The sequence below is a fragment of the Engystomops pustulosus genome, chromosome 1 (genome assembly GCF_040894005.1).
Source record: "Engystomops pustulosus chromosome 1, aEngPut4.maternal, whole genome shotgun sequence".
NCBI classification, from domain to species: domain Eukaryota; kingdom Metazoa; phylum Chordata; class Amphibia; order Anura; family Leptodactylidae; genus Engystomops; species Engystomops pustulosus.
Window position 1 is genome coordinate 262,393,002 of NC_092411.1, and position 25,765 is coordinate 262,418,766.

The 25,765-nt window shown below is 45.0% G+C and overlaps 2 protein-coding genes across 5 annotated transcripts in view; one reads left to right on the forward strand and one right to left on the reverse strand.

Annotated features, from left to right (window-relative positions):
• The window catches only part of LOC140078495 (cytosolic beta-glucosidase-like), a 50,479-nt gene extending 47,109 nt beyond the window's left edge, over positions 1–3,370 (reverse strand). For 2 of the 4 annotated variants that reach the window (XM_072126012.1, XM_072126009.1), the window contains exon 1: positions 3,241–3,370. The gene's annotated coding sequence lies outside the window, so the exon portion shown is untranslated. Of the gene's footprint in view, positions 1–1,739; positions 1,826–3,240 lie in introns of those variants that run through there. The other 2 variants (XM_072126011.1, XM_072126010.1) reach the window with 2 other exon arrangements.
• Positions 1,820–22,937, forward strand: ADGRA3 (adhesion G protein-coupled receptor A3). Its single transcript, XM_072126008.1, has 19 exons — positions 1,820–2,323; positions 7,049–7,120; positions 9,177–9,248; positions 9,751–9,822; positions 11,501–11,572; positions 12,599–12,759; positions 12,975–13,188; positions 14,060–14,224; positions 14,673–14,874; positions 15,170–15,319; positions 15,419–15,580; positions 16,288–16,491; positions 17,329–17,542; positions 17,665–17,873; positions 18,833–18,957; positions 19,063–19,186; positions 20,286–20,431; positions 21,153–21,248; positions 21,339–22,937. The coding sequence occupies exons 1-19, from the start codon at positions 2,109–2,111 to the stop codon at positions 22,585–22,587; spliced, it is 3,924 nt and encodes a 1,307-aa protein (XP_071982109.1). The 5' UTR covers positions 1,820–2,108; the 3' UTR covers positions 22,588–22,937.
• The last annotated feature ends 2,828 nt before the right edge of the window (positions 22,938–25,765 follow it).

Below are 25,765 nucleotides of genomic sequence, written 5' to 3' on the forward strand. Positions count from 1 at the left end.
TCTACACCTAGAGCAGAGGTGGTTCTACCATCACCATAGACAGGGGCAACCTCTACACCTAGAGCAGAGGTGGTTCTACCATCACCATAGACAGGGGACATCCTCTACACCTAGAGGAGAGGTGATTCTACCATCACCATAGACAGGGGGCAACCTCTACATCTAGAGGAGAGGCAGTTCTACCATCACCATAGACAGGGGACATCCTCTACACCTAGAGCAGAGGTGGTTCTACCATCACCATAGACAGGGGGCATCCTCTACACCTAGAGGAGAGGGGATTCTACCATAGACAAAGGTTCATTACTGTAAGAGCAGTGAGACTCTGGAACTCTCTGCCGCAAGATGTTGTAATGGCTGCATCGCTGAAGGACACCCCACTGCTATTAACAAGGGCTGTAAAAACATATTTGACCTAACTCAATGGAGCAAAGGTGATAGTATAATATAAATCCTTCAAAATTAGATGTGCTATATGTGGCAGCATTAGGGATGATTATAAGACACCAATAGGACACTATAGGAATAAAATGGACCTCCCTACATATTACACTGGACCTTACATAACACCAGACTTGGAAACTACATCAAAGGTTTAAAAAAAAAAAAATACAGAACCCAAAGTCCAAAAGGTGTGAACAAGCTGTATGGTGCTGCCTGCACAGGGCTTCAGGTCATTATTATGTGCACACACCTGGCCATCACATACATAACACACCGCTGTATACTACAACTGTAATGTAATACGGTACAGCACATAATACTACATATAACACACTACTGTACTGTATACGGCACAATACCATGTATAGCACACTGCTCTATAATATGCTATAGATGTAATACAATACTGTATAATCTGCTACACTGTACTATACATAATACTGTGATACACGAAATGTAACTTACAGTATTGCATATGACCATATATAATATACTATATATCATACAGCATAGACTATATACTGCATAACATACTATCTACAGTATAATGTAGCATGTGCCCTTTATATCCTGTGCATATACCCTACTACGGTGTATAATTATATTTATACAACTATATGCCATACTTTAGTAAATATACCCTGTATAGCCTACCACAGTATATAGCTATATTATCAAACAGTATTATATATGTGTACCCTGTACCCTACCACTGTGTATACCACCCTGTTGTATATCCCCTATCATACAGTATTATATATGTACCCTACCCCCTACCATAGTATATACCACCCTGTAGTATATCCCCTACCACTGACTGTATATAGTTATAACACCTTGTAGTATATCCCCTACCACTGACTGTATATAGTTATAACACCCTGTAGTATATCCCCTACCACTGACTGTATATAGTTACAACACCGTGTAGTATATCCCCTACCACTGACTGTATATAGTTATAACACCGTGTAGTATATCCCCTACCACTGACTGTATATAGTTATAACACCCTGTAGTATATCCCCTACCACTGACTGTATATAGTTACAACACCGTGTAGTATATCCCCTACCACTGACTGTATATAGTTACAACACCGTGTAGTATATCCCCTACCACTGACTGTATATAGTTATAACACCGTGTAGTATATCCCCTACCACTGACTGTATATAGTTATAACACCCTGTAGTATATCCCCTACCACTGACTGTATATAGTTATAACACCCTGTAGTATATCCCCTACCACTGACTGTATATAGTTATAACACCGTGTAGTATATCCCCTACCACAGGCGCCTCTATGCTCCGGCACAGTGCGCCTCCCCTGTGCAGCCCGCGCTATTATTGTGTACACGGAGCACCCCCCTCCCGCTGACATGTCTGCGCCTGGAGAGGAGGAGACAGGGGGGAGGAGGAGACCATCCCGGGAGACTGGGGGGGAGGACAGTCTGGAGCAGCTGTGTGTATGGGAAGGAAGGGGCCCTCAGCAGCACGGCCCCGGGCAATAATGTGACGGACCTCCCAAGCCGTGCAGCCGGGAGCGCGCCCTGTACAGCTCCGGCCTCCGCACTGGACTAGACCGGGATCACATCCTTCGCTCCGCAGGCAGGGGGCGCCACCGTCCGTGTGCTGCGGCCCGGGCTCAGAGTGTGCGGGATGGAGGCCCCGGGCCTGGCGCTGCTCGCTCTGCTCTCCCTGGTAGCCGCTCAGTGGCCGCTGCCCCCTGGGTGCAGGCAGGACGGGAGGCCGCGGGGAGCCGGGGGCAAGAGCGGCCCGACCACCGGGGGAGACGGGGGGAAGGTGCAGTGCAGCAGCCTGGACACCCCGAGGAGCCTGCCCCTGGGAGCGCTGCCCAACCGGACCAACACCCTGTGAGTACCACCGGCCTGAGCACTACTACCCCTGTCCTGTGTGTACTACCACCCCCAGCGTGTGCTGTCCTGTGTGCACTACAACCCCCAGCGTGCCCTGTCCTGTGTGTACTACAACCCCCAGCGTGCTGCCCTGTCCTGTGTGTACTACAACCCCCAGCGTGCTGCCCTGTCCTGTGTGTACTACAACCCCCAGCGTGCTGCCCTGTCCTGTGTGTACTACAACCCCCAGCGTGCTGCCCTGTCCTGTGTGTACTACAACCCCCAGCGTGCTGCCCTGTCCTGTGTGTACTACAACCCCCAGCGTGCTGCCCTGTCCTGTGTGTACTACAACCCCCAGCGTGCTGCCCTGTCCTGTGTGTACTACAACCCCCAGCGTGCTGCCCTGTCCTGTGTGTACTACAACCCCCAGCGTGCTGCCCTGTCCTGTGTGTACTACAACCCCCAGCGTGCTGCCCTGTCCTGTGTGTACTACAACCCCCAGCGTGCTGCCCTGTCCTGTGTGTACTACAACCCCCAGCGTGCTGCCCTGTCCTGTGTGTACTACAACCCCCAGCGTGCTGCCCTGTCCTGTGTGTACTACAACCCCCAGCGTGTCCTGTGTGTACTACAACCCCTAGTGTGCTGCCCCTGTGCGGACTACTACTACCCCCAGCGCGCGGCTGCCCCTGTGCGGACTACTACTACCCCCAGCGCGCGGCTGCCCCTGTGCGGACTACTACTACCCCCAGCGCGCGGCTGACCCTGTGCGGACTACTACTACCCCCAGCGCGCGGCTGACCCTGTGCGGACTACTACTACCCCCAGCGCGCGGCTGACCCTGTGCGGACTACTACTACCCCCAGCGCGCGGCTGACCCTGTGCGGACTACTACTACCCCCAGCATGCGTATGGGGAAGCCTGCAGTGGGGTGGTACCTGTGGGTCGCAGTGTGCAGGGTCTTTCCCCCCAATAGTTTGGACGAGCGCTCCCTCACCCGCTGCTCCCGGGACACTTGTGGACTTCACTCTGTTTCTGGTTCTCTTATCATCACTCATTGATCTTGTGGGTTGTGCCCAATCTACATGTTGTGTTTATAAGCGGGCGTTGTCTCACTACTGCCATGTACAGGGTGCTGGTGTGTGTGTCCCAGCTGGGGTAGCGCCATCCTTAGGCCTCGTATGTGTAATGTGTCGCATCCCTTTAGGGCACCCATCACCTACTTCTCTACTCAGGTAGAGGATGAAATGTCCTTTATAGAATCCCTTTTTTATGTGAATTATCTTCAATTTTGCCTTTTTTTTTTTTTTTAAATCTCCAACGTTTTGCCGGGAGATGAGTCATGTTTTGCCGGGAGATGAGTCATGTTTTGCCGGGAGATGAGTCATGTTTTGCCGGGAGATGAGTCATGTTTATAGGGTGCAGTGGTAGGGTCACTTCAGACACTCCCATCTTCAGTTCTATAGGTACAATTTCACATTAGAGGGGATTCTAGAAAGGATGTTTCACACCCCACCTGATGGGGGTGGTAGTTTAGTGTCCCTTAACCTTTTGTTTGGGGCGTTGCAAGAAATTGGTGAAATATGGGTGTGTTAGGGGTAACAGGTCCCTGTCTATGTCAGAGAGGTGGCATCCGATGACTCGTGTACGGGCAGCCCTGATGCTGGATGCATGGAGGTTACAGCTGAGGGTGACGCTGGTCACATCGTATCTAGGTCTCTAGTGTGAACACCGGTCAATCCTCTTATGCATATCGACCTCTCCTTAGTGTGTAAACTGTGTTCATATAAAACTGAGACGACCCCTCCCTGGAGCTGCTGATGGCACTGCGGCCCCCCTCCCTCCCAAATTTGTTGTGTGTCCCCCGAAAGCGGCTCATAATTGTGTACAGAGACCCCTTTCGCACTACATTTTTCCATGCGCGGAGTTCTGCACATGTATTTGACGTGCAGAACCTGCACTGACCTCTGACCTATTGTACTCAATGGGTTTTATCAGACTTGGATTTGCTTATTTTTTTTAACGTGGGTGAAACATTTACTTTTGCAAGTCACACGCATGAATATCGCCCCATCAGATCAAAAAAGCATAAAATCTGTATTATTAACACAGAGACGTGATGAGGCGGCCCCTCTATACTCCTCTGTACGTGTCATATGATACCATACATCAAAGTCCTGCCCTATAAACAAACTAGTCCAACTTTAGCATCTTTATTTATTTATTTTTATTTTTTTTAATTAAAAAACTTTTTACACTAAACTCCACACTCTGCAGATCCATACGTCTAAGATCCGGGACGTTTCGGCTGATCTGCTGAGACTTACTTCTTGGCCTAATCTAAATCTGTATTAAAAAAAAAAAAAAAATGTAAAAAAATAAAATACTCCTGCCCTCTGCGTCGGAATGTCTCATAATCCGGTATATTCTAGAGACATTTGCTGGTTGAGTTATTTTTGGGAGGTGTCAGATTTACACTGTTATGATTTGGTTTTTATGGGTGGGGTCTGGTTTTTCAGTGTCCCCCCTTCTAGTAGTTTAGGTGTTAACATGAAAGACATGAATAATTGTCCACTTCCTGCAGCCGCTTTTATAGGAGGTCATAAATCCCCGGACCTTGACCTGCCGAGCCCCGTCCTTCCAGGGCCTGGATGACTTCTCCTGATTTTATGACTCGGATGCTCCGATGACTATATAACTTTGTCTTAAAGGGGATGAGAGAAGTGAGAGGTCTCCTTAGGAAGAAGCCGGCGTCATTCTTCATTCCCAAACTTCTGAGAGGAGTCTCCAAAGGTGGAAACATTCTTAGAAAACCACATCAAAGCCCCTGAAGCTTTTGTAGTCTTGAGCTCGGTGATTGTTGTGTGGGGGGGGAGAACATTAGCCCCTCAGCCTAAACCACACAAGTCCCTGCTGGTTCTGCTGATGTGTATCACGTCTGTATGATGCCGGCCACACAGATGGCTCCCTGCAGTGTTAAGACCCAATTCACACTAACGTATTGGACTTCATGTTGTTCCGTTACCCCTCTTTTGACTTGTCAAATTTGGGGCAAATTGTACTAGTGTTGTAGTGGCTCCGTTTTATATTTTGTTCAGTTTATAAGGAAGACGGAAAAATATTCTAAATGTCGAAGAATTGAAAAAAATAAATAAATAAATAAATAAATAAAAAATTTTGTTAAATTTTCCTTTAGGTTTTTTTTTTTTTTACATGGTTACCTGCATGGTCCAGATGACACCTCCCCTTTATCGGGTTCGGTACCATCGCGGAGATACTAAATTTATATTTGTTTTTTTTAATATTAGATTTAATACTAAAAATTAAAATATTTTCTAAAAAAAAAAATTTAGTTTTGTCCGATTTTTCTGTATAGCAGTATATTGTGAATATACTGCTTGTATATTATGGTCTGCTTCCGGCATACTGTAATACAGATATGCTTTCTGAAAGACTTTACCAGGCTCTCAGCTGTCACAGCAACCAATCAGCGCCCACCAGTGATGTCACCAAGATGGCGGCACCCTCGAGGCGCACTATATGTCATTGCTCCCATGCACATGAAAGTGTTTTCCAAGTGTCTGCGTAGAGGCTGTAGAAAAGGCGAATCAGATGATCCTACCTGTTCCTTCCCATAGAAGTCTATGGGGAAAAGTGAAATACGTGTGACACACAGGTGTGATCCTCGGAACTGTTGCGATTTAACGCAATTAAAAGCTTGGGACAAGCTAGCGACGTCTTTGCCGGCCTTCCGTATTTTTTACCGAGTCGGAAAAACTGATAAGAAATACGACTCTGACTGCAAACACAGACCATGGTTCAATGTGCGGAGATACCAGAGCGCTGTGTGCAGCTATTTCTGACACCTTCCATAGAAATGGGACCTGCCGCTTCCATCAAGCAGTAACGATGAGACCCCGTGTTCTCATAATCTGGGGGGGGTCCTTCTACCTCATTACATTTCAGTACTTCTCTATAGGTAGTGAGACTTCTGAGCGGAGTCTCCTGTATTATCTGTGTGCGGTGTATGGGGGACATCGTAGCAGCTGGTGTCCACCCACGGCTGAGAATAGGGTAATATTACTCCATGTGTATACACAACACTCAGGATTAGTCATTTAGACAAAGAACATAGAAAGCAGAGGGAACCTACCTCTTGTTTGGGGTGAAATAGATACATTTACATTTAGACAACACCTGGCTTAGCAGTCGCTTTTCTGTTCCCGTAGTTGTAACGAGAGCGAGTCATAACCCTAATCGCTGTGTAGAGGACGCGGTCACTTCCCGGTGGTGACGGGTTAGTCCTGTATGTTGAGGCTGATGAATGTGCTGTGGGTAGGTTGTATTTGGCCCCAGGCGCAGTGTCTAGGATGGTTTGTTCTGGTGTTTACATTGCTCCTCTTTAATAAAATTGCACCCGTCCATGACCAGTCTTCAGACTCTTCCTCCCCCACACGTCATACTTCACCGTATAGACCTCGCTCCTTACTGGTAATGACCCCCGGCGATCACAATAACCAGGCTATAGAGTCCGGCTGATGTCATGTGATGCGCTATAATATAGTCTCCTTGCAATGTACAGATCAGGAACAATGGCCGCCTGTGGCGAGTCATGTGACCATCAGCCGTTCCGTGCCAGAAATAATGGAACTGCTGTGCGACTAGTCGTCAGATGACACAAATTGTACAAACTTATTTTGTGGATATTTTTTTTTTAACAATTGTTCCTGTTATGTTTTCTTCTAGGATTCTGAATAGCAACAAGATCATGGATCTGAAGAACGCTTCCTTCGAGGGCCTGAGCTTCCTGGAGAGGCTGTGAGTATTGGCTTGTGATGAAGTTATTAAAGGGTTTGTGTGTGACGCAGAGAGGAGCATGTATAACTATTGCACTGTTTCTCAAACCGAGCTTGCTTGTTTGCATTGGGTTTAAAGGGGTTGGCCACGTGAGTATGGGGCAGGATGTTGGGTAATTTACTAATATACATCTATTAAAAGTTCTGCATCGCCGGCGAGTCATGTGATCTCTATCTGTCCATAAGAAACTGTCCTTTTCTGGATCTTATAATGTTATTCAAGAATATAAGATTTAAGGTCCTGGCAGGTCGACTGCTCATGTACAGATAAAGATCACATGACTCTCCATTTGAGGTTATTTTATGGCTGATGAGCTATAAGACCGGAGGCTTCACTTTACATATCACTAAAGCGGAGCAAATTACCTAATATCCGGCCTCCCCTCCCCACACTTACACACACATTACAAAATATATGAGGTAAAGTGGCCAACCCCTTTAAGGCTGGTTTCACACGGACAGATTCAGGCTAGTTTCCTGCAGATAAACAGATCCGAACAACACTTGGTCAATGTAGTTCAGCTCGGCTAAATTAGAAACCACAAATCCTGGTGGTGGGTTCGGTGTAGGTTGTCAGGTCCTATTCGTATGCTGCGGTGTAAAAACCACGGGTCCAGTTCATGCACAAGCTGACAGGACCCATATAGGACTGTCTATGATGCTAGATGAGCACACCGAGGTTGGTTTAGCGCCCACCCCTCAACTTATTTCAGAATATATTTTCATAATCTGTATTGAAACGTGGCGTAATGCCATGCTGTGCCCTCAGCAGCCGCCACACTCTCTGCGAATACTATAACCAAGTATAGAGTTGTGTGTGTGACGGGACTGTACCGCAGGGTCCTGTATCCACATTTCTTTCTTTTGTGGATTGGGGATATGACTCGTATGATCGGAGTGAATCCTGCGCGTCAGGGGGGGAGGGGGAGCTTGTGTTTTCTGATGTGCTTTATAAACGGCAGTGAATTGACTCTTTTGAGGGGGGAAGAGTCAAAGAATGATCTGTACGTCTTACAAGACCCAGTCGTGTTTCCAGTCATACGTGTGCATGAAGTGCCCCGCTCTGCAATGGGTTAAAGTAAAAAGTATTTGAAATACACAAACAGCACAAAGCACCCAACCACGCACCCGCATCATATTCCCACCCCAGGGCCGCCTATAATAGTGTGCCCAGACTAGGGCAAGAGTTTTCTTTTCTCTTTTTCGTCTTTTTAAAGCACCACTTTATGAAGAACACCATTGCATTATTGTTATTTACTGTAAATGTAGCAAAGCTTCCTCCAGTGTGGACTACTGCACATGACGGTGTTCAGTGTTGCCCCCTGTTGGATCTGGTATGACTGTGTATTACAATACATGATGGCAGCACGTGTCCGCACGCTCCTCTGTCTGCATACCATGTGGGGGACAGCATCCCAGGGCTATATATATCCAGCATAGCACTGCAGCAGGAGATATTTATAGCTGTAAGGAATGAGGACCGCTGTTCACAGGGAAACTAATAGTTTACATCTGGATTTTAGAGCCCAGCCCACGTCCATCTTATAATGTCTTCATGGGCTCTTGGGGCACGTTCACACTTCAGTTCAGTGCAATGCATATCCTATCACTCTGGTGTTGCAGCATTGATCAAAATAAGTAATTGTGCTGCTGCAGATCCAGATTCCTGTGTTGCTCCAGTATTTCAGGCCTGATTCCAGCTGGAAGTTCTGGGGGTCCGGCCTCCTTGGACCAAGGGACAACACAGGAATGGAAATCCCTGGAACGCTGAAGTGGCGTCCCATGTCTGAGGAACATGCCCATAAACCAGAATTATCAGCGTTCCTCTCTTTTTCCCCACCTGGCCACTTGTCCCTCCTGGAAAACCCCTTTTAATTATTTTATTCAGACATTGGGGGGATTATTCTCCTCTGTGGTGTCCGTCTGGTTTTTGGAAATTTGTTACATTTTGACTGTAACTTCTGTAACCTATAACATTTGTCATTGTGTTTGTAATACCTGTCATCCTCCTTTTACAGAGATCTACGGAATAACCTGATCAGCAATATAGAGCCCGGTGCCTTTGGGGGTCTCTCCTCTCTTAAACGGCTGTAAGTTATCTTCAAGTATTTAGCATCCAAGAATAGCATTGGTGAGGGTCCCCGAGCGTCCCTACAGAGATCATATCACCCGCTCCGGTAAAAGAAGGAGCAGAAGTAGTCAACTAATATAAATGTTGTCCACTTATCAGAGTTTTTTTTTTTTTCTTCTCACACTATATAAATCGTATATCTTCTTTAAAGGACATATACCACCAGGATGAAAGAGTGTAAACCAAGCACTGGTGTGTTGTGCCCCCTGTGGCATGAACTGCTCTTTTTTTAAGCTTCTTATGCCCTTGCTTTTGGGAATATGGAATTCGGCAGTAAAATGTTGTGTATTTGATGCATAAGAAGATCCCTATAGACTTCCAATAATATTACACTGTATTCTCTATGGAAGCCCAAAAAGGAGGAACACAGTAAATCAAAATGTAACATCACAAAAAGTTATTTCTCAATGTTTGGCCAAACAGAAGTAATAATCACTGGTCTGCTCTTTTCTCTCTTTTAGAGATCTAGCCAATAATAGGATTGGGTGCCTTAACGCGGACATATTTAAGGGACTCCCCAGCCTGGTCAGATTGTAAGTATTGATGATGTGTAGTAAGAGAGAACAGATAAATGCAGACCATGTATGTGATATAAGGTTACACGACCTCTACACCCTCATACAGTGTCTAGTGAGCGCTGACACTTCCAGTCTGTGTAGGAGACGCCCCTATGACCAGCTTTGTTTTTGTCTCTGCTTTACCTGTTGGGTCAACAGCTAACGCATGGACAGATGTATTGATATGGGTCACCTGTATGGTTCTAATTTACATTTGCCCGTATATGAACAGACTCCCGGGACGCAAGAGCTGGTCGTATTCCTGCCCCTTTTTTGCAGCGAGTTGGGTGCATGAACGGACCTGAAACACCCGGACCGCAAACGAATTGTGGATCTCCAGATTTTGACCTGTTCTGCAAACTAGGCTAATGGGGAGATCTAGTATGTAGCACAGAAACATCACAAGCTGACAGGACCTCTTCAGGCTCAAACAAAATAAATAGTTTTGTGATGCAGTTATGAACCATTCCTGAGACGTGAGGTTAGCTCGGCGTGGGGCCAGACACACTCATGCTCCTGCCAAGGTCCTGCCACAAGTGATTGACACAAAGGACTAAACTAAATAAACTTGGAACGTCAATTGCTAAAGGGGAGATCAGTCACCTAGAGACATAATTTGATGGTTAATGTGAGCCATGAGTTGGCTATTGGTTTATAAGGTGACCATCTCTGTCTATGGCTCACTACTAACCCCATCAGGTAGGGTATAAAATGTCCTTTCTAGAATTCCTTCTTTTATGTGAAATCTCGCCTATTTACCTAATAACTATATCCCCCAAACGTTAGGCAAATACAACTCTTCTGGTCTTATTTCCACATGGATGGTGCAGGGGTGTCACCTCAGAATCCCCTCTCTTCTGTTCTATAGAACCATGATGCTGGTGTCATACTAAAGATAAGAATCTCATCTTATAGTTTACGCTTCTGTGATCTACAGAACCGGACATACAGGCAGTAACTGGATCTTTATCTATTAGTCTTTGGCGGCCTGTATCTCCGGTTCCCCAGTGCATAGAGCAACATTATGAGATGATCTGAAAGATGAGATTAGCATGTTTCTAGGTGTTATAGAACAGAAGATGGGGGCATCTGAAGTGATACTACACCTGAAACCACAAAACTTGACTCGTCTCATGTGAAAACGAGGCAAGAAGAGTCATATTTGCCTGACTTTGGAGGAGATTTTTTTTTTTTAAATGGGTGAGAATTCTTAATGGGGATTTCTAAAAGGCAAATTTAATTCCCGACCTAAGGGACTGGTAGGATAGTGGGTAAAACCTGTTGACAGGTTCCCTTTAAGATCAGACTTTTAATCTCTTGATTTACAAGCCATGTTATCTGATGCTAATGATGCGTCTACATCGAGTATAGTCCTCGGATCCCTTCTTGCTATAGGCGCTCTGCATGTCTGTGTATAATTACAGGGTAGGGCATTGCCAGCTCATTGTGCTAATGAATGGGTGACTAGTAACTTTTATTAGCTTTAGTTATTATTTTTCTTTCTGTGATTCACTCCCAAAATGCCCTTAAACCACATCTATCCGCTGACTGATCCTGGCGGGACGCCCTCATTGTAGTAAATGGTTAAGCTGTAACCTGATCATGGGCTTTACTTTGGTGTCTAATGAAAGTTTATACTATTTTGTCTTTCTAGAAATCTCTCTGGGAATTTATTTTCTTCGCTGCCTCAAGGAACGTTTGCTAACCTGGCTGCCTTAAAGTCACTGTAAGTCTATCCGCCACGATTTATATGGAAAGGATGTGAACGGGTCATGTGTCTGTCAGCGTGTACATTACCTGCATAGCTGAACAGGCTGCTCACCACCGGTCGGTCCATGGAAAAACTAAGCCAGCATGATTCACACCGATCACAATATAGAGGATGGGACTCCTTGCATCGTAGTGATACATGATACAAGGAGTCTCCACTTCCTGCTCCATGAATAGGCTCTCCATGTATGATGCGCATAGTCTTATCCTCTGCACAGTGGTCCATAGTCATGTGTTACTGGGCTAAAAAGAAATCCATCATGATAAACCAGGGACACTTATTATATATCCAGTCACCGTGACTGCGGTAATCTTCTTATTTTTGCTATCCATGGCCTCCTATTTTGTAAAAAAAACAACTTTACAATTATGCTAACGAGCCTCGGTGGTGTTGCTTCACTAGCTGTTACACTGTCTCTCCTCCTGCTCCCTCAGCACTCCCCCCTTCTCCTGCATGATGTAATCTCACTGCAGCATATGACATTTCAGCACACAGTGCACACAATGCGACTGCCTTAACACCCCTTATTAACATAATTGTAAAAGGTGATTTTAGAAGGAAGGAGGCCATGGATAATAAATATAAGAAGATTACCACAGTCACGGTGCCTGGATCTATGAGTAATTGCCCCTGGTTTATCATGCTGGATTTTAATGGCAGATTTCCTATAAAGTTTCCTAATGCTGATGCCAGGAAGCATCACACATCACACAGGTCCAGGAGGGGATTTCATCTTTCAGGATCTTCTATCCCCAGTGGTTTGTAAGGGAAGTGATAACATGAAGAAAAGTTCCTGTATTGTCCGTCCTGTGGTTCCTGTAGGCAGTACAGGGGCGAGATGACCCTAATCCGACTGTCCATTGTCTCCTTGCCGTCCTTTTAACCCTTTCCTTGCGCGCACATGACCAGATAATGGTCACACCCATGAGAACTGCTCCGAATGTTTTTTTTTTTTTTTTTTTTTTTTTACTTCCCCCGCAGCGAATTCCAAACTGAATTTCTCCTATGTGACTGTAATCTCCTGTGGATGCTGCGTTGGATCAAAGCAAAGAACATAACTGTCCGCGAGACCAAATGTTCCTACCCCAAGTCTCTGCTAGGACAGCCGGTCACCGCGGTAAAGCCTGAACAGCTGACCTGTGGTAAGTAGTCGGAATGCATTTCGGAATTGGGAGAGTCGATTGTTTCTTCCCAGATGTCTTGAAGGTTGTGTTTGATAATGGATTCCTTTACGTCTTCCAGAACGTGGTTGTATGGAATGGACCTCGCTCGCTTTTAGCTATATAGTTTATAACTCCCCTACGTTCATCTCCTTACATTTTATTAAATTGCTGTGTTTTGTATTGTTCTTTTCCAGAGTCTCCCCTCGAGCTGCCTTCGTTTTACATGACCCCTTCTCATCGCCAAGTGGTCTTTGAAGGGGATAGCCTCCCTTTCCAGTGCATGGCCTCCTACATAGACCAGGACATGCAAGTGTTATGGTATCAGGATGGGAAGATTGTGGAAACAGATGAGTCGCAGGGAATTATTGTCCAGAAGAACATGATCCACAACTGCTCCCTGATCGCCAGGTACCACATTGTCCCACTGTGAAAATATGAAATAATTCAAAAAAAATTATGATCGTTCCTCTTTATAGGAAATCTATTATGATAAACCCGGAAAACCTACTCTGATCCAGGCACCAGGACTGTGGTAATCTTCTTATTTGTTATCCATGGCCTCATTCCTTTTAAAATTATATTTGTTACCAGAGCCCCAGTGTGCTGCAGCTTTACTGGCTGTTACACTGTCTCTCCTGCAGCTTTTATCTCTGTCTGATGTAATGTCATGGTAACGGAGGAAGATTTATCATACAGTAGGAAGGGGAAGTTCTTCTGCACAGTGTAGCAGCTTGAGCACCGAAGGGCTGTAGCTTCACAGGATGTTACACTCTCTCCCTCAGCCCTTTCCCCTGCCTGATGTAATATCATGTCAACAGAGGCAGTTTTATCATACAGTGGGAGGCAGTGAGTGTGCACAGTGCAGCTACAGCACAGAGGGGCTCTAGTAATGCCCCCACACCTCCCCAGAGCCCTTCTAAAATCAACTTTTAAAAGTATGCTAGTGAGCTAGAAGGAAGGAGGCCATGGATAACAAATATAAGAAGATTACTGCAGTCATGGTGTCTGGATCTATGAGCAAGGTTCCCTGTTTTATCATGATGGGTTTTGTTGTAGATTACTCTTAAAAGGGAATTGATCAAGTTCCCAATTGGCCTCATAAGTAAAAGTCAACAATGGATAGTGTGCAGCAAGAACATATATTTGCAAATACAGGGACCCTTAAATGTGCCCCCATTTTTGTGTGTTATAAATAATGTTAACTAATAAGGCTGAGTGTGTTAAGGTATAATAGTGTAGTTTTATATTGACTTTTTGTATTGTATTGTTTTTTTCTTAGTGCACTGACAATTTCCAACATACAAGCCGGATCAACCGGGAACTGGGGCTGCCGGGTTCAGAGCAGGCGCGGTAATAACACCAGGACGGTGGACATTGTGGTGCTGGAGAGTTCGGCACAGTACTGCCCTATGGAAAGAGTAGTCAACAACAAAGGAGACTTCAGGTGGGTGACATTTTGCGTAGCCCCTCCACACCCTGAATGTGGTTGTCCATGTCTGTGGGTTATGTTTTGATTCAATGGATAGTACACAGACAAATTCATTTCTATGGGCTCATTCTCACAGATGTGGTATCAACTTCCCCGTGTACGAGGTAAAACGAGGCAGATCCTAGTGCTATTCGGGCAGTGTTTTCTACTGTCTGACGATGCCGGTCATACAACATGCGTTCATTGTGACATGTAAAGCAAGTAGCCCTGATACTTACTGTACTCCTGTTGTCCTTCAAAGCTGCTATTACTCCTCTCACATGAACTGTCATCCAGCTTCTCCAGATAAAGTGGCGTGCTTGCCATTCAGTACTTTGGGAAAGTTGGGTGGAGAGATGTCTTGCTGCTACTTTAATCAATGTACAATTTGTATTACTGATTATGTGATTGTATAACCTACTAGGTGGCCCAGGACATTGGCAGGGATCACCGCTTATCTCCTGTGTACACGGTACTCAGCCGGAGGCGGCATTTACCCTGGTAATCAGCAAGACGACATCCGAGCCTGGCGCCGATGTGACCGAGGAGGCTTCTGGGCAGAGGATGACTATTCCCGGTGCCAGTATGCCAATGATGTCACCCGGGTGCTGTACATGTTCAATCAGGTATTATTTTACATAGCAGATTGACACCTCCCCACATTGGACCTTAGAATAGAGAAACCATGCTGTAGCCTAACCCTAACCATGCTGTAGCCTAACCCTAACCATGGACTGTGAGTAGATCTATAGCTTCACATATAATTCACCAATACTCAGAATTGCTTTAATAGAAGATTTACATACAGATGAGATGAAACCTGGCTAAACCCACAGAACTTGGAATCAGAACCAGACTGAAAATGATATTAGACCTACCCTTGTCCTCATTATCTCTATATAATGGTTACTTGTGTTCCAGATGCCCCTCAACGTCACAAATGCTGTAGCAACCGCAAAACAACTTCTGGCTTACACCGTAGAAGCGGCAAACTTCTCTGACAAGATGGACGTCATCTTCGTGGCAGAAATGATCGAGAAATTTGGACGTTTCGCAGATAAATACAAAGAGGTAAGCGTGAACGTGAGAAGTTTGTCATCTATATCCTATTATGCGTGTGGATGTTGTAAATGGGGATAAACCTGCTATCGCCTGTCCCATCTTTTGCAGCTCGGTGACGTAATGGTTGATATAGCAAGTAACATCATGTTGGCTGATGAACACGTCTTGTTGATGGCACAGAAGGATGCCCGCGCCTGCACACGTATAGTGCAGTGTTTACAGAGGATCGCTACCTACAGGCTCGCCAATGGGGCACAGGTCTACTCCACAGTAAGTCTATAGGAAAAATCTGTAGAAGTTATCAAACTGGAGATTTCCACTGTTAAAGGAAATTTACCATCAAAATCCTGCATAATAAACCAAGGACACTTCCTCATGAACCAAGGGGCCGTGACTGTGGCAAGGTTAATGAGCCTGAAGGGCTCTTGGGGTGTTTCCAGAGCCCCTCAGTGCTGCAGCTTCAGCAGAGCAGGTCACCTTTCCCCCTAAACTGAGAGGCTGTGGTTACACCCCCAGAGGCCGTTGGTCTCATTAACATAATTTTAAAAGATGCTTTTACAAAGAAGGTGGTCATGGATAACAAATATAAGAAGATTACCACAGTCACGGTGCCTGGATCTATGAGTAAGTGGTTTATCATGATGGATTTTGATGGAACATTTCCTTTAAAGGGTATTTCTCGGGGATCAGGTAGCCAATGTGCAATAGACCTCCTAGCAGGCCTAAAAAAAGGAAACAAAAATATATAATAAATATACAAATAATCCTGCTTCATTTCAGATTTTTTTTTAAAGTTAGAGGAGCTGTATGTAAAAACCTTGTTATTAAAGTAACTTTATGTGTGGATATCTCTCTTTCTGTGGCATCTGAAAACCCAATTGGAATGTATGTAGTAGTCGTGAAGGGGTTAGCGGCTAAATGGAAAAGGGATAGTGCAAAATACTTTATATAAACCTACATTCTTTTTATTTTCCCAGTACTCCCCAAACATTGCCCTGGAAGCCTATGTAATAAAATCCACCCTCTTTACTGGCATGACCTGCACAGTGTTCCAGAAACTGGCTGCGTCCGACCGCATATCATTGGCTGATTTCGGAAGACGAGACCCCGACGGGAACCTGGATAAACAACTGAGCTTTAAGTGCAATATGTCCAGTACCTTCAATGTGGTGGCCTTAAAGGTAACTTGTATATTGTCTTTGTGTATGTATGTTTGCTTGCTATGCTATGTTACTTCTGTAAATTTGGGTGTTAAGGAGAAGGCATAATCCGGCACCCCTTTCAGATTGGCGTATTCTGATCTTGGCATTGGATTGCATTAATTTAATATTCCTATAATAGAGATTCCCCATCTAACCTATTTATGACATATCCACAGGAAATGTCATGAATAGATGGTAGATGCAGGTCCTACCTATGGGAGCGGCACCTATTTCTGGCTCAGCCCAGCTACCAGAAGGGAGTAAGCGTGACCTCCCTTTGCATAATTAGTCCATCAGTCCCAGAGATAGGACTTTCATATCATCTATTTATGATCTAACCTGTCACGTGGCAAATACATAGGTAATGCCCTATGTTTTTCGGGGCCCCTTATTGAGTGTATGAACTAGTTCTAAGATCACCATCGTTTCTGCAGGGCTCCTCCGCAACTTGGGCCTCATTTATCAAAACTGGTCTAGTTGGCCGTGGCAATCAATCGGAGCTTAGTTTTGATTTTTATAAGCTGGGCTATGATTGGTTGCCATAAGCAACTAGAACACTTTTGCTCTGACAATTTTGATAAATCTCCCCCATTAGGGGAGATTTAAAAGAAGTGTCTAGTGTAGAATTGTTCCAAGTGCCCATGGAAACCAATCGGAGCTCAGCTTTCATTTTCCCACAGCTGTTTATAAAATTAAAGCTAAGCTCCAATTGGTTTCCATGAGCTACTAGAACAGTTTTACCTCGGACACCTCTGATAAATCTCCCCCACCGTCTTTTATATTGTGTGACGTTCTGATTTTGTGTCCCTCCCTCAGAACACGGTAGTGGAGGCCTCCATCCAGCTCCCCGCCGCGCTCTTTGTACCTATAGAGAAGCGGGAGAGGCGAGCAGCGGACGAGTTTGTGTACAAGCTGCAGCTCATCGCCTTCAGAAATGGTAAACTTTTCCCTCCCACCGGGAACGCCACGCACCTGGCAGACGACGGCAAGAGGCGCTCCGTGGTGACGCCCGTCATTCTCGCCAGGCTAGGTTCGTATGAAAAGACCAATACAAATTGTTATAAATATGCTGCGCAGTATTATAGATGTCCAAAAAAGTTCTGCAGGACTGGACTCCTCCTCATAAATCTGCATTATCATCTACCTTTTTAGATGGTCCTAGCAAGAACCCTCCCAGTGTCCCCATTAACATCACGCTCCGTCGCATCGCTCACGGGAAGGACCCGGTGGCGGCTCAGTGGGATTTCGACCTTCTGAATGGACACGGTGGATGGAAGTCAGAAGGCTGCAGCATCATCGCATCCGATGAGAACATAACTACAATACAGTGCCACACACTCAGCAACTACGCCGTGTTAATGGTAGGGATTGTACACTGCTCCGTGCCCTATCAGTAGTAGTATAGTATAGTGCCACCTAGAGTTTAGGATGTGCATGACCACCGAGTGAACAGAGTGACGATGGAAACCCATGTTCGGTCACTCCTCACAGCCCGGTCTATGCATTATGATCCATTGGAGAGAAGCCATTGCCTGGCAGTATAGCTGAGGGGATGAATGGCCCTTTCTAGATTCCCCTCTTTTATCTAAGATGTTCCCTGTTTACCTATATTTAAAAAAAAAAAAAAAATCTCCCTTAAAGTCATATGAAAATGAGTAGAAGTAAGTCATATTTGCTTGAGATGAGTCAAGGTGAGAGGCTACAGTGGCAGTGGGACTTCAGATACACCTTAACTTCTATAGTACCTACAAACATGCTGCTGGTGTCATTTAGGATAAGAATCTGATCTTTCAGGTCACTCCGGCAATACAGGCAGTTAAAGATCCGATTCATGCCTTAATTTTATCTGCATATCACATTTCCAACTAAATCTTTAGCTGCCTGTATCTTCTGGTCCTGTAGATCACAGAACCACAAGCCTGATGTGATCTGAAAGAGAAGATTCTGTAATATGACACCACATGTTTTTAGTCACTAAAGACCCAAAGATTGTGCCGTCTGAAGTGTTGCTACTACTGACGTCTCTAAACTTGACTCGTCTCGGACAAAATTTCACTCGTTTTTTGCTCATTTTTATATGAATTTTTTTTTTAATATGTAAAGAGGGGAAATTCCAATAGGAGGGAATTGTAGAAAGATTTTACCCCATTGAACAAATAGGGTATCGGGTTCCCTTTTATGGGAAGTAAAAATTAGATGCCAGAAGGGGATGGAGACCGCTTCTGCCCTGTACATACTATATGTGTATCATAGACTTGCAAAATGGAAATTAATGATCGTTGAGTGAACTCCTATAACTTTTTCCATTTTTCGTCTAAAGGATCTGACTGGAGCGGAGATCTACACGCACCCTATGACGCCCCTGCACCCGGTGGTGTATGTGTCCTCCGTGGTGCTGCTCCTGTGCTTACTGGTGCTGATCATCAGTTACTTGTACTATCACAGGTATGGCTGTAGTCCACTAGAACATAACCCTTCCATTATCATTGTATCTGGTCCTGTTAATTTATTGTTTACAACTTTAACACGTGTTGGTTTTGTTTTTTTCAGCGTGATCCGGGTCAGCCTTAAGACCTGGCACATGTTGGTGAACCTGGCTCTTCACATCTTCCTGACCTGCGCTGTGTATGTGGGAGGCATAAACCAGACGGTCAATGCCAGGTTTTGTCAGGCTGTAAGTTTGGCTTACAATAAGGACGTGTTCACATGAACAGTTTTTATATTGCATATATAGGACTTTCCAACAGATGGCCTGTCCTCTGTATAGGTCATCCATAGTAGATTGATGGGGCTATGACCAGTTGCTGTACACTACAGCTCCTTTGCTTATCCGATGTAGTGCTGTACTTTGAGTAGTGGTTGCTCCTGGTATTGCAGCTCACTACAGTTTTGTCTCATTCAAGTAACTGAGACTAAGATGCATTACCAGATTATTCAGAATAGAGGCACTGCTAGGTATGTATGCCAATAGTCAGTCCCACACTGGTGTAATATTGATGTTTTGTCCTTAGCCTGAACTTGAAGGGGTTTTACCAAGTTGGCAAATGATCTGCTATCATAGGATGATAACAAGCTAATCAGTGAGGGCTGCTGGGATCCCAAACAGTCTGGAGAACCGGGGTCCCATACTCACTAATGGTTGATTGGCAGGTTGGGGATATGTACTGCCGTTTCATAACATAGTATGGAAATGTTAGAAATTGCTGCCCGCAGTGTTGGATCCCTCTGTTTCTGGGAGTGCTAGAGATACCTGGGCGCTGTGCTCTACAATTTCCAGAGGCTCTCTGTGCTGCGGATTCACAAGCTGCAGTTCATGAGCACCTCCCACTCCCACTGTGTGCTGGAAGCATCTCTGCTGCAGCGTGATTACATCAGGCAGTGGGAGATGGGGAAGACAGTGTAACAGCCTGTGAAGCTGTAGCACTGAGGGTCTCTAGAAACTGTCCCAGTACCCTTTCATTAGCATAAATGTAACAGTTAATTTTAGAAGGATGGAGGCCATGGGTAACACCACAGTCACGGTGCCTGGATATATAAGCAAGGGTCTCATTCCCAACCAATCAGTTCATCTAGTTTTTGAGCACAATATGCTATATAAGGCTTTCTTTTGTCAGGTAGGTGGTCTGAGCAGGTTGTCTGGCACCACACACCTGGCTGAGAGCCTAGTGAGGTGCTGAAATGAACAGCGCTGATTACTTGGGAATAGTGGAAGTGATTATAAATGTGAGAATATGGATCTCTGCTTTATTTTGTAATGATTTATTGCTTTGCAGATTGGGATTCTCCTGCATTATTGTACACTGGCCACTGTGCTGTGGGTGGGAGTCACAGCACGTAACATCTACAAGCAAGTCACCAAAAAAGCCAAGCGCTGCCAGGACCCAGACGAGCTCCCTCCCCCTCCCAGACCAATGCTCAGGTATGGATGGATGTGTTTTTGTATGTACAGGCAGTCCCCTACTTAAGAACACTCGACTTACATACGACCCCTAGTTACAAACGGACCTCTGGATATTGGTAATTTATTGTACTTTAGTCCTAGGCTACAATAATCAGCCATAACAGTTATCACAGGTGTCTGTAATGAAGCTTAAGTGTTAATCTTGATTGTTATGACAACCCAACATTTTTAAAATCCAATTGTCACAGAGACCAAAAAAGTTCTGGCTCGGATTACAATGACAAAATATACAGTTCTGACTTACATACAAATTCAACTTAAGAACAAACCTACAGACCCTATCTTGTATGTAACCCGGGGACTGCCTGTATATACTTATGTAGATGATAAGTAAGTAATCGCCAACATTAATCTATTGCAATTCGTACAGTTTAGCCAGTAGGTGGCACTATCGCCCCCTTCTTATTTCATTATTTATTTTTCTATGCATTAAGCCTTAAGGTTTGGACTCCATCCAAGGAAAATACTTGTGACATTGTATATACATGTGCGAAAGTGATGAATGACGCGGCCGTGTTTGCTTAAAGGAAATTTCAATGGAGTCAAATAAGTCAGCGATTGCACAGAAGTAGGAAGCCATTAAGGAAGCGGCTGTTTACATTGAGTCTTTCCTCGTGCCGGGTTAATATTTTCGTCAGGAGTCATTTATGCGTTTCCTTTATTTTTGTTTTTACGGCAGATTTTATCTCATCGGAGGCGGCATTCCGATCATCGTATGTGGTATCACAGCCGCGGCCAACATTAAGAACTACGGGAGCCAACCCACTGCACAATAGTAAGTGTCTGCTGCTTGGTGGCGCTGCTGGGTGGCGCTGCTGGGTGGCGCTGCTGGATGGCGCTTTAACTTGTTTTTGTTGTGTTTTAGTTGCTGGATGGCGTGGGAGCCCAGCCTCGGAGCCTTCTATGGTCCTGCCAGCTTCATCGTGTTCATAAACTGCATGTACTTCCTCAGCATCTTCATCCAATTGAAGCGTCATCCTGACAGAGTCTTCGAATTGAAGGAGCAGACAGAGGAACAGCAGCGATTAGCCGCCAGCGAAAACGGAGAGGGGAACCAGCAGGATTCGCTCTCTGTGTCCTTGGTTTCTACATCTGCTTTGGAGAACGAGCAGACTTTCCAAGCCCAACTCCTCGGCGCCAGCCTTACCTTGTTCCTATATGTTTCCCTTTGGATATTCGGTGCTTTATCCGTTTCCTTGTATTATCCAATGGACTTGGTCTTCAGCTGCTTTTTTGGGGTGACGTGTTTAAGCCTCGGTGCCTTTTTGGTCGTCCATCACTGTATGAACAGAGAGGACGTGAGACGAGCGTTGATCAATACGTTCTGCCCGGGTCGGAGCACATATTCTGTACAAGTCAACGTCCCGCCTTCTAACTCATCAGTGGCCAATGGCGATGCCCCGAAGTGTACGAACAGCAGCGCCGAGTCGTCTTGTACCAATAAAAGCGCGTCCAGTGTCAAAAACTCCTCCCAGGGTGCCAAGTTGACCAATTTACAGGTGGCCGCGGCACAATGCGACCCTGTACCCTTACCTGTCGTTACGCCACCGCCTCCCCCGCAACTGGACAACAGTTTGACGGAGCATTCGCTGGATAATGATATCAAGATGCATGTCGCCCCGGTGGAGGTGCAGTATCGCCCCAATGGTCACCCGTCCAGGCATCATAAGAACAGGAGTAAGCACCGCTCTAGTAGGCTGACCGTCCTTAGGGAGTACGCGTACGACGTTCCCACCAGCGTGGACGGCAGCGTACAGAACGCAGTACCCAAAAGTCGCCAGAGTTACTCAGAAGGTCACTCCCGCAGCCGGAGGGCGTATTTGGCGTACAGAGAGCGCCATTTTAATCAGTGCCATCAAGAGAGTAGCGACGCTGGAAGCTCTCTTCCTAGATATAGCAGAAGTATGGAAAAGCCTCCGTCCGCCAACCACAAAAAAGACATTTTAAGGGAACCCATCGCCGTGGAACTGGAAAGTCAGCAGAAGTCGTACGGCCTGAATCTGGCCGTCCAAAACGAACCGGTTAAAAACGAAACGACTGAGGAGCCTCCTATAAACACAGACAGCAATGGGAATGTTAGGACTGGCCTATGGAAACATGAAACTACTGTGTAGTATCTCCAGAGTGGGTCACCCACGATAGCGACGAATCCTCGGCTTCAGAGCCGTCTCCTATCGCATTGTTTACAGACACTTTTCTAACCTATAAGTTATGGGAGAACACGAACTATGAAGGAGGAGGAGAACTGTTCAACTTCACGTGACTTTACATATCAAAAAGAGACAGTGTTTTGTTTTGTTTTTTATCCACATGTGATTTTTTTAAAATATTTTTTTTTTAAGAAAAGGAAAAAGAAAAAAAAAAACACTTTTTATATGTATTTTTTGACATATACCCGATGCCTTGTTTCTTATCGGATTTGTATTTAAACTTGTAATAAACAGCGTTTGTCACTGCCCTGTTCCTTCTTTGTCTGTGGCTTTGTGTCAATCATTTTCTTTGAAACAGGATCAGTGGGACCTGATAGAAGTGTCATGCGTTATAATTCGCTACCTATCACATAGGATAGCTAATGGAAGGATAAAATAACATTTTGGATGCAGATGAAAATCCCAATTATATTTGTCTGGTGTAGGGATGTGCGGTTTTGTGTTTGGTACAGAACAGAAACACTCACCGCCACTGTGATTGGTGCTGGTGTGTGTAAGTGTGGTGGGGGAAGGATATTGGGAAATTTCTCAATTTAAATCTTTTAAAAAATCTGCTCTGCTTTCCTGACATGTAATTGCTGCAGATAGAGGGTCATGTGATCTTATCTGTCCATGAACAATCATCCTGCCAGGACCTAGATCTTATATTCATGAATTCTATCATAAGGTCCTGGCAGGGTGATTGTTCATGGACAGATAAAGATCACATGACCCTCCATCTGCGGCCATTTTATGGACAGGAAGACAGGAGGCTTCCCTTTACATATCAAGAAAGCGGAGCAGAACTATTAATATTGGTAATTGGTAAATTCCCTAATACCTTGCCTCCTTTACTTACACATATTGCAAAATACTTGAGGTTTAAGTGTCCAAACCCTTCAATCTTCTTCATACATACAGTATGTATGGATACGGTTTGACTAATTCAGAACATAATTGGTATATGGAAAATCCATACAACTTTGTGACCTTATATGATTTATAATATTAGCAAATTTCATTTTTAGTAAGGATTTCCTCTTGTTACACACAGTAACCTAGGTTCCTCCTCTGGACCCCTGTTCTGTGCCTACCATAAATTAAGCCATAGAAGAACATCCATAGGCAATATTAAGCCGACCGGATAAAATGATTTTGGGTCCCCTCCCAGTATATGGTTAGACCCTGGGCTCAGCAGAGGATCAAGTAGGTCACTCTGCCTCAATATTGATGGGTGATCGATGTACATGCTCAGCTGATTCTGAAATACTCGAAGGGTGTTTCCACATATTGTGTTCTTGGACTGTTTTTAAAAGGACTGAAAACAAGCTTACCCTGCCAAACGTATGGGAAACATTCAAAGACTCATGCGTTTTAAAAAAACGGACCTAAACACATGCGTTTAAAACGGTCTAAGAACACAACGTGTGGCAGCACCCTTGGGCCCAGACCTAAGCGTTGTATTGTACTGGCAAACACAATAGACAATAATATTACACATCCTCTCGAAATTCAATTTGAGTTAAAAAAAAAAAAAAAAAAAAAAACATACAAATCTACACTGTTCCAATTCACCTAGAAAAATTACCCGGTGGAGCAGAGTTGTACCAATGGCGGAAAATGGTCCGTCTCCAGTTTTCAATAGTTAAAAAACGAAGTGTAAAAAAATCAGCCTTGGCTCAGTGAGTCCTGGCAGTGGTGATGATACTAATGTGAGGGTGAAGCCCCTGTCTACACATGGCTGGAAATAACCACCTTGTAGGCCAGTGTTGGCGGACCTATGGCACGGGTGCCAGAGGTGGCACTCAGAGCCCTCTCGATGGTCACTCAGGCTGTTGCACCATGGCAGAGTTCGCCAGACAGGGATCCTCCTGCAGTCTCAGGACTTGCCATGTTTAGCATTTTTTTAATGTGGAGCATCCTGGTCTACCTGAGGCTGCAGGAAGAGAGCGGTGTGGACAGGGTCAGGTTAACACTGGAGCCCCTCCCGAGCGACCCCTGAATCTCCCTGTTTAGGAAGCTGTCAAGGGAAGCTTCAGTGACAACCCAAATTTCCTCTCCTTCTGACAAAGATATTGGTGCCCTCAGACCTATTGAAAGCTGTGGTACAGCACGAGCAAAAAAATTGCAATAAGTTACTGTTTGAATTGCTGTTTTGGCGCTTTGCAAAAAATTTGCAGGTTTTGGGTTGCAGTTTGGGTACTCGACCTCTAAAAGGTTCGCCATCGCTGTTGTAGCTGTCGGGGATGTAGCTGACGCCACTGAATTAGCGATCATCAGGCTCCTCTGTGATCTATTTATCACTGGGTGTTGGAAGGATCGATACCTCTCGGCTGTTACTGGTTATGGCCGATTACTTTATTTCCTTGCGTCATTTGCCTTTTGTGAGTATATACATATATATCCTACATATATATGATTTAAAGGGCATTTACCACCAGGATGAAGGACTGTATGCAAATGAGGGGTCATTTGCAGTCTTTCATCCTGGTGATAGGGAGAGAGAGAGAGAGAACACCGCATGACAATGTGTAAGGCACTGTACCTGTAGCACAACACTACAGCGCCTTGGGAGGGTCCGTCACTATACAGGCCCAGTGTATGAGACCCTGAATAGGAGGGTCATAAAGCTATCCAGCTATATCCACTATACAGGTTATGGCCTGTATAGGGGAACATGAAGTTTACTGTGACTTCAAAGTTTAGAATTTTTCAGGTTGTATAAAATATATATATGAAAAGGGTGCAATCTGTATACAGATATAGATCAGTGGGCATCAGTATGATATTGTCATCTGGTACCCATGGCATGAGGGGTAACGTGCTCATTTGGTACAAATCAATTTAGTTCTGGGGCAGACAGAAGTTCAGCTTCGGGTGTAATAACACCCGTGATCGGTACAGGCAGTCCCCAGGTTACATACAAGATAGGGTCTGTAGGTTTGTTCTTAAGTTGAATTTGTATGTAAGTCAGAACTGTATATTTTATCATTGTAACCCCAGCCAGAACTTTTTTGGTCTCTGTGACAATTGGATTTTAAAAATGTTGGGTTGTCATAAGAGCCAGGATTAACACTAAAGCTTCATTACAGACACCTGTGAT

What these genes read in the sequence shown, in the direction of transcription:
- ADGRA3 (XM_072126008.1), top strand. Translation starts at nt 2,109, where the DNA reads ATGGAGGCCCCGGGCCTGGCGCTGCTCGCTCTGCTCTCCCTGGTAGCC. An exon ending in AACTGCTCCCTGATCGCCAG is followed by an intron (nt 13,189 to 14,059) that starts GTACCACATTGT and finishes TTTTTTTCTTAG; the next exon opens with TGCACTGACAATTTCCAACA. An exon ending in CCTCCCAGACCAATGCTCAG is followed by an intron (nt 20,432 to 21,152) that starts GTATGGATGGAT and finishes TTTTTACGGCAG; the next exon opens with ATTTTATCTCATCGGAGGCG.